The sequence below is a fragment of the Danio rerio genome, chromosome 24 (genome assembly GCF_049306965.1).
Source record: "Danio rerio strain Tuebingen ecotype United States chromosome 24, GRCz12tu, whole genome shotgun sequence".
Taxonomy (NCBI): domain Eukaryota; kingdom Metazoa; phylum Chordata; class Actinopteri; order Cypriniformes; family Danionidae; genus Danio; species Danio rerio.
In genome coordinates this window covers 35,250,649-35,268,806 of record NC_133199.1, presented here as the reverse complement: position 1 = coordinate 35,268,806, position 18,158 = coordinate 35,250,649, and the positions used below count along the sequence as shown (strand labels likewise).

The window sequence follows — 18,158 nt, the reverse complement described above, 5'->3', positions numbered from 1 at the left end:
GTGTACTAACGCATGGATATTAAAACATTCTACTTGGCATATATCAACTTTGAAATATATATTAACAAATATTAACTGCAATTTGACATTTATAATTTTTATTTTTTCCCTCAATCATCAATGCTACATTTAGTTATAATATTACAATACAACAGGGACAAGGCACCCTTTTGTCTAGAATGACCATGACAAATAATGTTTTGTGGCTTAATTTAGTGTTTATTTCCAAACGATATCTAATTATAATTCAAATTCCTGAAACTCTGGGGCAGCGACTGCTGATATTAATGGCTTTATTGTTGCTCGCACTCCCTAAAGTCACCTTTGAGGATCGCCTCAAAACCTGAACATGCATTTTTGTTGTCAGGATATGTAGACCATACTGTCACTGGTCACTTTTATGACTGCCATTTCAAGCCTTTGTTCTAAATTATCACGGGATATTAGACATAATTGAACATGGAGCTGGAAGTCTCTGTTGGGTCTTACTGAGTAATTAAGTCTGTCGTGCTGAAATGTCATCCGTTGTTATTGTTTCCTGTGTTTCGAAATGCTGTTAGTGTTAAGCGCATTGTCTTTTGTTAACTATTATGACTCGGTTATATTTTGGGAATATAACAGCATAACAAAAGCAAGTCAATCTTTTCAGAACTGTTTAATAAGTGTGTTTCTTCATCTAAAGAAAAAAATCCCTATATTTAGCGCTGACCTTGAACGGTCTATCAAACTTTTAGAGGCGGATTTAGTTTTTTTTTACTGAAGCAGGTTAAAGGGGACCTATTATGCCCCTTTTTACAAGATGTAAAATCATTCACTGATATCCCTAAAGTGTGTTTATGAAGTTTCAGCTTAGAACACAACACAATTTTTAAGCTTTGATCGCTTTAGATTTAATTGAGATTGTGTTCCCAGGCTTATTTAAAGAATCGGGTGGAGTTATAAATGCCTATGCATCAGCATAGCAGCAGATTCAAAAACGTGACTAATAGGGAAGCTCTGATTAGGATTTTTGCAGCTGATATCAAGTACCGATTCCTTGTGATGGTAATCAGCTGATACAAAGTATAACGCAGTACTTAGGTGGAGATCTCTCCTTACTTAAGAGAATTCAATTCATGTTTATATATATATATATAGCGCTTTTTACAATATAGATTGTGTCAAAGCAGCTTAACATAGGTCTAGTAAAGTTCAGATTTCAAAGTTTAAGTTCAGTTTAGTCCAGTTAAGTCTGGTTTAAATTTCACTGCTGAAAGTTAAAACACTGTAGAGCAATTCCACCAAAGAGCAGCTACACAAGTCCCAATCCGAGCAAGCCAGTGGTGAGGAAAAAGAACTTCACCAATTGACGAAGTAAAGGAGAGAAAAAAAAAAGAACCTCGTGAGAAACCAGGCTCTGTTGGGCATGACCATTATTCTTCTGGCCAAACTTCCTGTGTGGAGCTGCGATTAAATTATTTTATTTGTTTAATTTATTAGAATAAATGAAGGATGCTGCCAATAATCCTTTAAAAACATCCCCTATAACAATTTAGGTGTGAACAGGTCATGGCCAGAAGCAACTTTACAGAAAATAATAGATGAAACATAAAACAAATTGTAAGAAAAAATTACAAACCATGCAATTTGGAAACATTGCAAATGATGGAAGAATTAAACATGTCTCAATCAAGATAATATATAATATAGCGCATATAAGAAGTTAAAATGCACACCAACAGTATAAATCCATTACTTCATTACTAAGAGGAAATAGGCCTATAAACTCTTTATTGCAATAAGTAAGTTATATTAAATATTCATGTTAAAAATAAATATGTTTAAGTATAATTTATCTAATATTTTCCGCCAGGTTTTAGTTCAATGACTTTCAGTTCTTAAACGTATAAAAGGCCTAAACACATGCAAGGTCATTCAAATAGTTTGTTCATCTCCAACTAATACAAACACTTAATCATTAACTCGATAAGTTAATGAGATCGGTCAGGGATGTATTTCCCAAACAACAAACTCGCGGCTGAACTATCATAGTAGGATGCATCATTTGCAAAAAGAAAAATGTAGTGACGAGTGTTTCCCAAAATCAGATTTTCTGTTGCAGATCCATCGTTTGAACCACGCTAATTATAACTAGGCTCAGACGGAATCTGCGTACAGAATTCCCCAGAATTTCGCAGAGTTTTAGCCCATCATTAATTCTGTTTATTTACTTGAGTTAATGTGTGTATGTCTATATTTATTCAGTTTTTAAATTAATTACAGCAATATTATTGACTAATATGAAAATGTTCATCTGATGGATGTTCAATGCAGTCTTTTAGTAGACATATTATATAATTGACTTGCTTTGTTTACCAAATAAAGTGAACCTAATTGGATTTGCATTTTTAGCATTCAATAAAAGTTTAAAAGATGTTATTTTTTATTTTACATATTAAGGTTTTAGTTAGGATACTCCAAAATAATTTTGCAGAAATCAGTAGATTTTTACCAAAGTTCTCAGCTGAAATGGCAAAAAACGTCCGCAGATTCCATCTGGCCCTAGTTATAACGTAAAACGTCTATAATGATGCTCTAAACAGGGTGGAGTAACAACTTCTTTAGAAAAAAAAAAAAACATAATTTTTTTGTGGAAACTATTGTTTAACACGAATTCGCATTTTAAAATAATCCAATATTAGTTTTGGTAAAAACAAGCACTCGTATTCCATTGAAATATATGTAAACGACACGTATAGGACCTGTTTATGCTTCCTTTACAAGTATTATTGAGAACATTCCATATAAAGTCATTAATGTATGCTATATATTTTTGTTTTCACAAGTTTTGGAGATGCAACATAGCCTAAATTCCGCTTTTAAATAATAGGTCACCTATAGCTTTCGCCATGAGCCATGGCTGTGTTCAAAATGGCATAAATGTTTTCAGGAAACGCAATTGTCAATTTGAAGATCGCTAAAAGTGAACTGTACAAATACTTTGAATGCAAATTACACCTAGGAGAGATGACCTTAATGCTTTTTTTTTAATCATTCCAATGATAGTTTAAATGTTGGAATGTTCTAACTGAATAAGGGGGGTAATGGGGAATAGAACACAAACAGGAACTATGTTTCTGACTACAGCTCCAGAGGTGTAGTTGCAAGCGTACAAGTTTGCCTTGCAGTTTGCGCATGTTCATTGGAACAAAGAATTTGGGAAACAACAAATCAACGAACTATGTTTGTAACAACGGAACTAGCGATCTTAGTTAGCTGATGATGGTTTTCGGGAACACACCCCAGATAAATGAGTACCGATCGAGTCAATAAATGTGATTATCGGCCAATGCTGATTGATCTGAGCCTCCCTAACGACTAATGTTATCTCTGAAAAAATGTCAAAAAAAGTGGCTCAGAAAAAGTTAGACTATGGACATTTCAGTGTTTATATGTGCATCATAAAAGTAGTCGCTAACATTATCTCCGATAGATACTCTGCTGCTTCTCACTCAGGGCCATCTATGCTAATGAGGGAGAGAGATTGTCACTAATAGGCGGGGCTTTCCCCTGCTCATGACACGTACAAAGTGAGAATGTCAATCAAAGTGTTTCGGCAGACTGTGTGATTATAATTAATAGAATGAAATTTTTTTTTTATTGCCACACAGCTGTTTAACCCCTTATAAAAGTGTTTTTTTTGCATAATAGGTCCCCTTTAAATTTGTCAGTGTGTCGTGCGATTTGTTCCTCATAGTGCATGTCCAACGAGTCTTAAATGTTGTTGCTGCTTCTTCTTCTGTGTCGTTCGTTCTTCTTCCTTTGCATTATTTTTTTGCACCTTTTTTTCTAAAGAATCTGTCTGTCAGTCTGTCTCTGTCCCACCTAACATGACTTCTTGAATAACGCAGCCTCACTTCCTCTGACCAGCAAAACCCTTCATGCAAAAACTACCAGTGTGTCTGTTAGTGGGGTTAAGAGATGAGGGCTAGGCTTGGCTGATCTAGATGGACTCTCTCCTGTCTTGTCTGCTGTTCTGCTGTTATGGAGCAGTTACTGAAGCCCAGTTACAGTATGGACTTACCAGTACCTAGGGGTACCAGCATGCATTTGCTAGCCAACCTGATTGTTTTTCTTTATTTTTCTTTTTTTTTTTTTATCCTTGATCTGGTTCATTTTGCTGTAAGTATGCTAATGTGTGTTTTTAATTGCAGCCCTCAAGGTAAGTGTGTTATCGAGACGGCGAATGTTTGTGCCTCTGCTGTAGGAATGATAATGTGGTTTGGAATAGGTCAGAATTATTCTCGCTTGGCGGCTCCGAGCAAAAATGTGCATGGCTGTTTATTGGTGCGCTGATATGTAATAGTCCGAGGCTACTTTTGAACATCGAAAGGTTTTGTTTTAATTTGAACCTTGAGGTGTAATGTTTAGGGTTTTTTTATATAAAAATACTGCTGTAACATTTAAAGGGACAGTTCACCTATTTTTTATTTATATATATATATAGTGCTCAGCATAAATGAGTACACCTCTCACAGATCTCCCTTATATTCTATGATGATGTGAAAGAGGATGCTGTGCCATTGAATGAGTTTGATTATTTATAAACCAAGCAAAACCAAGACTTTTTTTTACAAACTGGCTCTTCTCTCAGAGAGTGTCAGTTTACAGTAGAGGGCCATTTTAGAACATATAGCACATATTATTTAAGTATTTTCAAGATAAACAGAATGTATAAGTGCAATATATATTAAAAAAATATGTATATATTTGCACTCTTTCAACATAAATAAATTTAGCATTGCACAACAAGAATTGTGATTTAACTTTTCAACTATGAAAACAAGTTTTACAAAGATATATTTTGCCACTGATTATTCAAAACTTAAGGTTGTGAACTAGCAGTGTTATCCTGCGTTGAAACATTACTGTCACTGTAAACAACAGGCTAATAAAAATATAACAAACCAGCAATCTTCTTGCTGTGAGGTGGTCAAACTACCCACTGTGCCACCGTGACACCCAATTATTTTTATCATTATTATTATTAATATTATTATTATTATTATAATTAAATAAAAATTAACAGGAGGAGGTGTTTAAATCCTTCGTTCTCCGTGACACTAGGCTGAATATCTTTGCAGATGAACAATGCAATAGCATTCGTTATTGGCGTAGAGCGAGCAGAACTGTTGCGCATGGAAAAAAAACTTGCAATGCTTTTCTCACCACTTTTGGAACTGGTTGAAGCAGTGCGAAAGCCGGGGATGCTGAAACACTGGAAGATGCTTTCACAACAACACCGTGGCGCCGCTTCAAGTGAGATATCAGATTAGTCGTACTGCCCGCGTATTTTACAGATGCGCGGCACATTTTGCAAATTGCATCTGTCCTGTCATGTCGTCCATCCTTAAATCCATAATGTTGCTTGCCATACTTTAGATTTAAAACTCAATGGGGAATATGTTTGTTTTGCTTCTCGCGCTTTCTGAGGGCGCACCACTAGCTTCATCCGCACACCTGATACACTGAGTTGTAGTGAAAGTGTACATATCCGCAAATCCGTTGCTAAGGCTTACTTTATGTAGGTCGATTAAATTATGCGCCAAAAACAGGTTGACAACACTTGTTAATAAATAAAAAATACATTCTATATTAAAAATATAAGCTGTATCTCGGAAAAATCGATGCATCTCGCAAAAACCGATGCATCTCGATTTGCTTCCAAAATTTCATTCATCCTCTGCTGCTCAACCGATGCACTCGCATCGTGCACGCGCATGACCGCGTATCGATACATATCGGTTAATCTTCCCATCCCTAATATATATATATATATATATATATATATATATATATATATATATATATATATATATATATATAAATATATATATATATATATATATATATATATATATATATATATATATATATATATATATATATATATAAATATATATATATATATATATATATATATATATATATATATATTTATTTATTTATTTATTTATTTATTTATTTTTATATATATATATATATATATATATATATATATATATATATATATATATATATATTCATATATATATATATATATATATATATATATATATATATATATATATATATATATATATATATATATATATATTTATATATAAAACACCATTTTATATGTATATATATTTATTTATTTATTTATTTATTTATTTATTTTTATATATATATATATATATATATATATATATATATATATATTCATATATATATATATATATATATATATATATATATATATATATATATATATATATATATATATATTCATATATATATATATATATATATATATATATATATATATATATATATATATATATATATATTTATATATAAAACACCATTTTTGAATTTTAAATGTAATATCTTTCTATTACTAAAGATATTTGGTGACCAAACTCTTATTTTAATATATGTTTAGGTAGATTACACTGTTTATTTGTGCTTCACAAAAGTCGACATTTATAATGCTTTTTAGTGGCTGACATTATCAGTAGATACTAGGGTTGGGTGATGTCGACCAATTTGGCCTATAATGATGTCTAATGTGAAACATTGCGATGGACGATGGCGTTGTCGTCATAGGTGGAGGTAAATTAACTATTTATGAATAATTAATTCACACTGAATTAATTATTTGTAGCCTACTGTTTCAACTACCTGACCTACATGGTCTTTGTTTTACCCATAACCAAACCATGAATAAATAACAATAAGTTGCACACAAATTACCACCTGTCAATCACTTTTTCAGCGGGACTCTGGCATAAATGGGCAGAGTGATCTGTGCCGTTATAATGGCATCGCCAAACTTGATAGGTAAAAATGGTGCAAGACCAACAGCAACCAACCAACAGTATCTGAGGTTTTCACCAAAAATACCAAGTACAAGGGTGAAAGCGAAAGATTGAAGCAGTATGCTGACAGTGTGACACGTTACCTGATAGATTTCGGTCACGGTTGGAGGGCTGTCCAGAAATGCAAGGTAAAACAAGTTATGGATATGGATAATTTTTGTTCTAAAATGCCATTTTAAAACTGAGACCTATTAGTGTAAACGGGGCCTAAAGGCTGATTTATAGTTCTGCGTCAAGAGCACACGTATGCTACGGCGCAGTGGACGCATAGCCCTTGCCTTGGCCTTTGGCGTCGCGTACATCTCAAAAAATGTACCTACACGTTGCAATGACGCGTATCGCAAGCTCTGTGATTAGTCGGCTTGGTGGCGCTGACGAGTGTGGGCGGGACTGAGAGCCATGGAGCGATTTATTTATTTATTTTTACAAGTGTGGAGTCCCGTGAAGGAGCTCTAGATGAAAAGTTTTGTTTTGTGTTTACCTCATGGTTAAATTTGTTGCACATCCGCTGGTTCCTGCCTCAAAATGAGCGAGTTTGTGCCACTTGTAGATTAAAGAAGCATTCAGAAAAAACAAAACACCAGCGAAGAAACTCTAAACTCAGAGGAACATTAACACCTCACTGCCAACTAGCGTTTTGGAAGTGTCATTGTAGAACAACAGAAATAGCGAAGTATGAATGCACAGCTACGCGCATTGTATGTGCCATGGGTTACGCTGTTCACTTGACTCAGAAGTATAAGCCAGGCTTTAGTGTGTATTTTTCGCGAGCGGGTTTGCGATGGGGGTGGGTCGGAGGATCGGCGATGCCGGCTCAGCATTGTGTTGTTTATCGGCCCAGCCCTAGTAGATACTCCGCAAAAGCTCTAATAGCAGACAGCTGCTTCTCACTCAGGGCTGTCTATGCTAATAAGGGAGAGAGATCGTAACTAATGGGTGGGGCTTTCCCCCGCTTATGACATGTACAAAGGGAGAATGTCAATCAAAAGTCTTGAAAAATCAGGAGAAACAAATAAAATAAAATTATATATATATAAATATATATATATATATATATATATATATATATATATATATATATATATATATATAATTGTAGTTTTTATTTTGTGACACCATTTTTTATTTTAAATGTAATATCTTTCTATTTCTAAAGATATCAGGTGACCAAACTTTTATTTTAATAAATATTTATGTTTAATGAAACTGTTTTGGTTAAATTCACCCAAATATATTGTCTATATTTGCTGCAAAATAGATTAAAAATATACATTTTCAAAATGTGTGTACTCATTTATACTTTGGACTGTACATAATATGAAGAGTTCAGTTTCAAAAACCAAAGTGCCATCTGAAATATTCTTCTACAATGAGCATTTTTTTTCCGTCTCCCATGTTTATGTTCAGTTATTTCACGTTAAAGGCTGTGAAAAGAGCCTATTCTTTGCTATAGAAGTAAAATTACTCAAAAAATCTAAGATATCACTTAGAATTGTGTGCGTCTAAACATTCATATATTCATATATATATAAATAATATATATTAATTAACACGTTTAGGCAATTCAACATGTAGAGGACTTTTTCTGTAGTTGAAATTTTAGCTGAAACTCTGAGTTATAGCTGTCCTATCTAATAAAGATAAAAAAAACCTTAAAAAAAATTATAAAAAAAAAAAAAAACATTATTTAAGCATGATCGCCTCACAGCAAGAATGTCGCTGGTCCAAGTCTCGGCTGCGTCAGTTGGCATTTCTGTGTGGAGTTTGCATGTTTTCCCTGTGATGGCGTGGGTTACCTTCGGGTGCTCCGGTTTCCCCCACAGTCTAAAAACATGCGTTATAGGTGAATTGGGTAAACGAAATTGTCCGTAGTGCATGAGTGTGTGTGGATGTTTCCCAGTGATGGGTTGCAGTTGGAAGGGCATCCGCTGCATAAAAACATATACTGGTTAAGTTGGCGGTTCATTCTACTGTGGCGACCCCAGATTAATAAAGGGACTAAGCCAAAGGAAAATTAATGACGGCATTTATGTTATAATGTTTATGTAATGTTTATATAATATTAAACTTATTTTTTATTCAAAACTTCTATGAATATAATGCAATTACAATACAATTAAATATAACTTTTTGATGGAATTAGATGAGACTCAAAATTAGAAATGTTAACTTAGTTTTAGGTAAAAATGACAAAAAAATAAATAAAACTGGAATAAAAATAAGGTGATAAATATGATGCAATCAATAAAAAACATTAATCAGGGAATATAATATTCAGGCACAACAAAATTAAATGATGTCTTCGGTGGGGTAAATCGCCAAGAAACTGAAAGAAATCATTTTAAACTGAGTCAAATTTCTACCTCTCAATACTCAGTGTATGATTTTTGTTGTTTATGAAAGTTGTTTTGATGCGTGAATTGAAATGAATCAAGTATGTCAATTACTTTGTAAACAAATATCCAAAGAATGAGTCTCAAACAATGAGCCGATTCAGACATCTTGTGGACAAATGAGGTAGTGCAACAAAAAAAAAACTATTTAAATAGTGTGAATTAAACAGGTGAGTGTTAGCAAGTGTGAAGTAAACATGATTAATCATATTAGAAATCATACTTATTTTACTTATGGGTCACTGATGCAAAATATCACGCATTTAAATGGAAACTTATTCAAAGGTACAACTTAAAACACAAAAAACAGCAGGAAATACCCTTATCAAATATCAGTATTTTAGGATATTACACACAGATGTTTGCAATTTTGCGTCCTCCTTATTTTTATTTTGTACTTTGTTAGTTTACGTATCTACTAAAAGTTGCGAGCTTCATTTAGATGGTAAACTTTAAAGGGTTTAGGCAACTTAATCTACAAATAGTCCCTGTATTTCTAGAATAGCAGTGTCAATGCAAACTCTTTTCTCTTTTCCTGCTGTTTTTACTTAGTTTTTGTTATATTTGTCAGAGGGAAGTATCAGTATCATAACTTGAGACTCATTAGTGTGCATTTCTGACAGCGGGAGATGTTGGAGCTGATTCATGAGGCTGTGTTTTTCTATAACTCGTGTCTGTGTCATTTGTTTGTTCTTCACCTTGTGTTTCCAGGGTCAAGGAATGTTGCCTTATTTTGCTAACTTCCGTCTGCTTGCAGAGTTTTCCACACCCTGTGTTAACCAACGGTAGGTGTTTTGTTGACCGTTGAGTTATCTTTCAGGCTCGCCATGTAGTCTTGATTTCATTAATAACAACATGACATGTGGATTGATTATATTAGCTTTCACAGTAAATGTTCTATGCCTTTTTGTGGACAAAAAATAAGATGTTTATTTAATATTTATATGGGATGATTACATTTTTGCTGACCAAATGGGTGGCAAAATAAGCAATAATTCCATGGCAGTGAAGTGTTGCAAGTGTTTTTTTGTGTTCAATTGAGTGAATTATTATTATTTTTTTATTTAATCTATTTTGTAGTTTTGTTATATTTGTTAGTATTTTCTATTAGTATTTTTCTATTAGTTTTTTTTTTTTTTAGTATTTTTAGTATTTTGTATTGTGAAATGCTGTTTTTTTTAAAGTTTATTTTTATCATTTTATTATGAAAGGTTTATTTACAATCCCCGTTAAAACTTGGGGGTCAGTTTTTTTCAAGGTTTATTTATTTTTTTTATTAAATGTAAATATTTATTACAATTTTAAATAACTGATTTCTTATTGTATATAGTTTCGAATTAAATTATTACTCCAATCATTATTGCTTTTATTACCATTACCATAATTAATAATAATAATCATGTTAGAGTGATTTCTGAAGGATCACGAAGACTGGAGTAATGAAGCTGAAAATTCATCTTTAAAAACACTGGAATAAATTATTAAATTAAATTATAAACTACTTTTTTTAACTGTTTTTTTTATAGTGGAATAACATTTTACAATTTTACAATTTGTACCGTATTTTTGATTAATTAAATGTAGCCTTGGTGAGCAGGAGAAGCTATTTTTATTTTTATTTATTATTATTTTTTACTTATTTTAACATGAACTCCGAATAAACAGTATTGACATTCTCAGTAAATATTCACTCCTTTTTTTGTGCACAAAAATATATTTCTATTTATTATTTGTGTTGGACCGTTTTGCTGACCAAATGGGTGGCGAAAAATAATAAGCAATAATTTCATGGCAGTGGAAACTTACAATTTTTTTTTTATTGATTTAATTAATAGTTTGTCAGTTTTGTTGTTTTGTAATTTGTATTAGTATTTTTAAAAGGCTTTATTTATGAATAGATTAAATTATTTTTCTTTTATTTCCTTTTATATAAAAAAATTATAAATAAAAAGTGTTATGTACAGTTAAAGTCAGATTTATTCTGGAGAAAGTCTGGTTAGTTTCATTTTGGCTAGAATAAAAGCTGTTTTAATTTTTTTGAAAACAATTTCAAGGTCAAAATGATCAGCCCCTTAAGCAATATTTCTTTATGATTGTCTTCAGAACAAACCATCATTGTAGAATGACTTGCCTAATTACCCTAGTTAAGCCTTCAAATGTCGTTTTAAGCTGAATACTAGTATCTTGAAAAAAATCTAGTCAAATATTATTTACTGTCATCATGCAAAGATAAAATAAATCAGTTAAATACAAATGAGTTATTAAAACTATTATGTTTAGAAATGTGTTGAAAAATTTTTTTTTCTGTTAAACAGAAAATAAATATACAGGGTCTAATAATTCTGACTTCAACTGTAAATGTAGTAAAAATGGGTTTATTCTAGATGCCTTTCTAATGCTGTCTTTAGGAAGTTATCCACATATTGACAGCATGTCACTTTGCTCACCTGTGTTTTCCAGCTGGTTCTTTGAAGTATTAGGTTACCCCAAATCCTCCAGGCCCAACATGGCTAACGGTGTGCTGATGGCGGCGGTGTTTTTCCTGGTGCGCATCGCCGTCATGCCCGTTTACTACAGCCGGATGTGCTCCGTGTATGGCACCGAAGCCTTCTACAGGGTTTCGTTTGGCGGCCGGAGCGCTTGGATATTCTCTAGCATCTGCCTGGACATCATGAACGTCATGTGGATGCATAAAATCTTTCGCGGCTGCTATAAAGTCTTGCAATCCAGCCGGAAATCCAAAGCTGAGAGCCAAGAGAACGGAAAAACAGATTGAGCTGGGGGGAGAAGTGTGAATTTTCACTTTTTACACGACTTGCTCACTGACTGGGTTGTTGTGTTATTTAGAAATGAACAACCCAAGGACACTATGAAGTAGTGACCGGAGATTAAAAACAAACAAACAAACAAAAAAAAAAACACCCCCCAGAGCAATATTTCACAGGTGAAACTTTAAGACATCTTATATGCTTGGATAGACTTTTATTTTGTAATTTTTTCGGGGGGAAAACTGCACCAGAAGTGCTAACAGTGCACTGTACGCATCCACCGGCTGAACTGTATTTTAACTCTTGAATTTTTAAATGCATGAAGCTGGTTTTAATTAAACTGTGGGCTGGTAAACCACGTTATTTATTCGTCGGGAAAAAAGTTAAATCCGTCGCTCTCAATCACTGTACTATGTGCCAATGGTCAGCAAGATGTTAACGTTTACCTAAATGCCGCATTTATTGACTGTGAAAGATTCATCCACACAACTGCGCTGCACTACAAATGAAGAAAATCTGCCATTCGGATCATTCTACTGAAGACGGAAGATCAACGTCATGCTGTATTCGTGACTTTTTAATGAAGGAAATGCAACCCAGGCTCATTCTGAAAACGTAGCCCTGTATACATTTCTGGAGAGTGCAAAATGCGTCCCAGAACGTACATTTTTTTGTTGTTGCCGTTTTTGTTTTCGCTAATCCACCAGAGGCCGCTGTGTACGCTTTTTGAGATCTCAAATTTCTCTCGTCAGTGCCACTTGTGAATTCGTAAATCCACCAGAGGCCACTGACGACTGTCTGACCAATCAACCGATCAATAGCCCCACCCTCCCCCTTCCTAAACCCAACCGATAGTGTTTTAAAAAGCACTGATTGACCAGCGCACAACCACTTCCTTAGACCCTACCGACTTATTTTAATTTTTATCTTTTGTTTTTGTCTTATCCGCTTTCTGGAACTGTTATTCGCCGGACTAGAACCCTATCGTAGCAGTCAACTTCTCTGCGTTTCATGTTCGCCGACGTACGCGGTTACAGTGGTAAAGTTGTCCACACGGCGTCATACTGCCCTCTATCGTTCATTTTCAAGACGAAATGCAGCTCTAGCTACGTAATTCGCAATCTCCAGAATATTATACAGGGCTACGTTTTCAGAATTAGCCTATGTTGAGGAAATGATGAAACCTGTGGGTTAAATCGCCAAAATATTTTTTTATACAAGCATTGAACTGTACTTGTTAATGAACCGGTTTACACTCGCTCCAGATTCACTTCGGATTTATTCCCTTTCACACAAATGCTTTGTTCGCACTGTACAGTTAATTGCATGCGGCGATGTTGTTCTCTGAATGTTTGCATTGTACATAGAGATTTTATTGAACATACGATGGCTATTTTAATGAACGTTTGTGTACAGTGTATCCAATCAGTACCGAACTTAAATTATCGGGACTATTTTGACAAATGGAATCGCAAGAGCTTGGGTTGGCTTATTTGAGCTTATTTGAATGTCGAAAAACTCTTTTCCTTGCATCGCACCTAATTTATTAATCCAGTTTCACACTGGGACAGCATGGTAATGTTTGTACGACATATTTATTATTTTTTAACGGAAAGATATACACGTCGTCGATGTATCAGAGTAGATATCTATACAGCATACGAGAGAATTTCACAACGCAGAGATGCTTTTATAAATTCATTGTCACCATGTATAGTCTAGAATATTCGCACACGCATTCGGATGTGAGAGCGCATGACGAGTTTTATTGTTTTGTTTTGTGTGGAAACGATTTTCTGTTTTTAACAAACTTAAGTACTTGAATTTTGAGACCTATAAAAGGGAATGCCTGTCATTGGGACGAGTTATACAGGAATACTTGTGAGTTTATGTTTTGCCTTTGCATCCAGTCACTCAAAATGCCTTTTTTTGGTTAAATAAACATACTTTATTTGATTTCTTCAGCGTCTTTTTGTACCACTCGGTTTTGAAAAAACTAGCATATGCTGCTGGTAAGGTCTGTTTTGATGCTGGTCTTTCTGGTTTCAATGCTGGTTTTGATGGTTTTAATGGTGGTCTTGCTGGTTTGAATGCTGGTTTTGATGCTGGTTTCAATGCTGGTTTTGCTGGTGTTAATGGTGGTCTTGCTGGTTTTGATGCTGGTTTCAATGCTGGTTTCTGATGGTTTTGCTGGTTTCAGTCCACCAGAGACCACTGCCGACCGATCACCCCACCCATTCCTTTCATAAACCCAACCAAAGGTGTTTTCGAAAGCACCGATTGACCAGTGCTCAACCACTTCCCATAACCCAACCAATAGTGTTTTCAAAAGCAATCCAGAAAAAGAAAAGCCCTTGCAGCTACCTAATTTTTACCACATTTTCACCCTGGTATTTACTTGTTTATTTTAATTTTTTGTTTTTGTCTTATCTGCTTTCTGGAACTGTTATTCGCTGGACTAGAACCCTATCGTCAATTTCTCTGCGTTTCATGTTCGACGACGTACGCGGTGAGCCACTGGACAAACTGGTAACAGTGGGAAAGCAGTCCATACGGAGTGAAGCGGTCAGCTGCTAGCGTGAAAAGGAACGGCATCATACCGTCTTGTAGTTTTCGTTTTATTGCTGCTTTCAATGCTGGTCTTGCCAGGTTATTGAGACCAACACGAAAACCAGCGAGACAAGCAAAACCAGTTCTGAAATCAGCAAAAACAGCATTGAAACCAGCAAGACCAGCATTGAAAGAAGCAAAACCAGCATTGAAAGAAGCAAAACCAGCTTTGAGACCAGTATTGAAACCAGCAAGACCAGCATTAAATCCAGCAACACCACAATTGAAACCAGCAAAACAAGCATTGAAACCAGCAAAAATAGCTCTGAATCCAGAAAAAAACAGCATTGAAACCAGCAAGACCAGCATCAAAACATACCATTATCAAAACATTATCAGCATTTGCTGTTTTTTTTATTATTATTATTTGCAGGGTGTTTAGTCGTGTGACTGTTTTCTCTGTTTTTTCTTGTTAACGTTGTAACCAAAGGTCAGAATTATCAGTATAATAAGGAAAATCCTTGCAAAATCCATCCTTACTAAAATTCACCATGATTTATTATAGTAAAGGTGTGGTGCCCTGCTGAAAAAAAAAGCATATGCTGGTAAGGGTTTCTTGGTCTCAATGCTGGATTTGCTGGTCTTGATGCTGGTCTTGCTGGTTCCAATGCTGGTTTTGCTGGTCTCGATGCTGGTCTTGCTGGTTCCAATGCTGGTTTTGCTGGTCTCGATGCTGGTCTTGCTGGTTTCAATGTTGGTTTTGCTGGTTTCAATATTGGTCTCAATGCTGGTTTTGCTGGACCAGTATTAAGACCAGCACTGAAACAATCAAGACCATCTAAACCAGCAATGAAACCAGCAAAACCAGCATTGAAACCAGCAAGACCAGCATCAAAACATACCTTACCAGCATTTGCTGTTTTTTTTCAGTTGGGTGTTTAGTCATGTATGACTAGTTTGTGTTTGTTAAAGTTACAACCAAAGGTCAGAATCATCAGTATGATAATGAAAATCCTTGCAAAACCCACTCTTACAAAAATTCAGCATGATTTACTATAGTAAAAGTGTGGTAGCCGTGTTTATTTTAAGGTTGTATACAAATACAATGGAAAAATTATGGTTAGTTGGTCTTGGAGAGCTGGTGTCCTGCAAAGTTTAGCTCCAACCCCAATTAGACACACCTGGGCTAACTAATCAAGCTCATAATACGCTTTCTGTGCAGGTTTGTACCTATAATTTGCAGGAAACTGGACCTCCGGTAAAAACCATTGTGAATTTGTGGTTACCATCATTATAGTTGTAGTTACCGTAGTTTAAAATGACCATTTGGTTGAATTTGTAGTAAAATCATGGTTAATTTTCAGAAGAACAGACAGTAAATGGAAGCAAGCGAAGGACAAATAAGGGATAGTTTATTAGTTATTAAAACCTCTTGCACGTCATTTCCGAGGCTGATTTCTACATTTGGAATAGATTTTTTTACTTATTAATAAATTAAAGAAAGAAAAATATTTCTATACACAATGACCAAACCTTCAGCGTTCAGCAGCGTTGATGTTTGATTTATGGGATGTGTGAAATGCAACAGTATCTCTTATGTTTTTATGTTTCCACACGCTGTCACGGGAGTTGTTGTTTTATAAGGTTTACATTTGTTACGGTGGCGGCAGGGATCTTGTTTTTGAGTGAAAGAAAGTAAGTGCATGTACTCGAGCGACACGACAGTTTTGAACATGGGTAATCTTTCACGTGTCTTACTTTTTTCACTTGCATTATGCCATTTGCCTCAATAAAGCAATATGTTCATTTTGATCTATGATTGTGTCATGTGTCGATTCTTTTTCAGGTAAAACCTTTGTAGTGGTTCATTTCAGTCTCTCATCAAAATAAATTTACTTAATTCTTAATTCCAATAACTTTATTAATAAATGATCATTAAAAATGTTAATGAATTAAGTTAATTTACTTATTATTATTATTATTAATAATATTTTATACAAATATTGCATTTAAAGGTGCAGTATAGAAGTTTGACACCCAGTGGATGAAATAGGTATTGCATTACTGAATCAAAAACACAAGCACAGGTTGCCAAAATTGATGACTAACAGTGTTGCCAACTATTTTCAATGAAAAGTAGCTAAATGTTGCCACTAATTTGCATATCATTCACGTCATCATGCAGTATCTTCCGTCATATATCTACTCTGAGGTATGGAAGGCCGTATTATATTATACTAAAACATTACATCCAGATGCTCAGTAATAGGTTCTTGTTAACATATTTGTGTGATGATGTCATTACGTTATCGCAACTCAAAACGACATCTTTTTACATTATTTGAAACATGTCCATTTAGATTTGTATGAAAAATAAAGTTGACTATTTGTAAAAGTAACACACACTTTTTGATAAGAATTTTTTATTTTTAAATACAACACTGATAATGAATATTTACATTCCTTTAAACAATCACAGCTTGTGTACTTACTCTTTTTAACTTGTGAAAATAACACATTTGTGAAAATGACAATTATAGCACGATTGGAATTAACTGCTAACTAAATATATCAGTAAGTTAACAGTTATGAAAATAATCTGAGCTAGCAATTTACTCTACTGAGTGAAGCCTGCAGCCACTGCGCTTTTGAGTCACTTTTTAAATTTCTAAAAGGCGCCCATAGATATATACACTAGATTTCGCATAGAGACCATGAGCATGCGTCAATAGTACATACTGCATTCACCATTAGTAGCACCACTCGCACTAAATACTCGGCTTATGCTAGTTTTGTTGAATAAAATCAGCAAGCAATGCTAAAGATATGACAACGAGATGCTGCGCTGCCAGAAACTTGTATTATTGTCGGCTAGTGAACGAGTCGTTTATAACGGAGATTCATTCACAAACGAGTCGCTGATCCGTCTGTATGTGAAGTGAAAGCAGGAGGTGGTTTCAGGACATGATTAGATCAAATTTAACAGGGAGGGTGAATAGTACATTTCCGGACACACAAACACAAGCTTTTTGACAGGAATGCCAATGCGATCACTTATCTATCAATGTAGAAAAGTGATGTAAAATTATAATTTTCGTAATTAAAAAAATTATAATTACATACTAACATCCAGGAAAACTCCCGATCATAGATATATGTGTTCATCTCTGGCTTTGGATGGCTACAGTCCTCCACTGTACCTTGGTCCCGCATTCATTTCAAAGGAGCGCTACCCTGTTCCAAAATGGCGGCTCTATTGACGCATTCCTTCCAAAAGACAACAACAGGGTAGACGACATCTAATGTGTATATCTAGGCGCCAAGTGAATGTTAAAAATTGCTAAAATTGTTGCTGGGTGCTTTTTGAACTTTTGAAAAACAAACAAAAAACGTTGCTGGGGTAGTATGAAAAGTTGCAAAATTAGCGACAAAATTGCTAATTTGGCAAGACTGAGCACAAGCAGCCAGCAACGCTTTCTCAACATTGTTAATATTCATAAGCTGCGTCATTATTTGGTCCTGCCCCTCACGCGGTGCATGCTGGA

General features: G+C 34.4%; 1 protein-coding gene across 8 annotated transcripts in view; it reads left to right on the top strand.

The window, feature by feature from the left end:
• Window positions 1-16,429, top strand: part of tlcd4a (TLC domain containing 4a) — a 46,757-nt gene extending 30,328 nt beyond the window's left edge. For 6 of the 8 annotated variants that reach the window (XM_073940938.1, XM_695466.10, XM_073940937.1 and 3 more), the window contains 2 exons: window positions 10,007-10,080; window positions 11,756-16,429. In XM_073940938.1, the coding sequence (XP_073797039.1) occupies window positions 10,007-10,080; window positions 11,756-12,071 (390 nt within the window). In that variant the 3' untranslated portion in view covers window positions 12,072-16,429. The remainder of the gene's footprint in view (window positions 1-10,006; window positions 10,081-11,755) is intronic. The other 2 variants (XR_012399478.1, XR_012399477.1) reach the window with 1 other exon arrangement.
• Window positions 16,430-18,158: the final 1,729 nt, after the last annotated feature.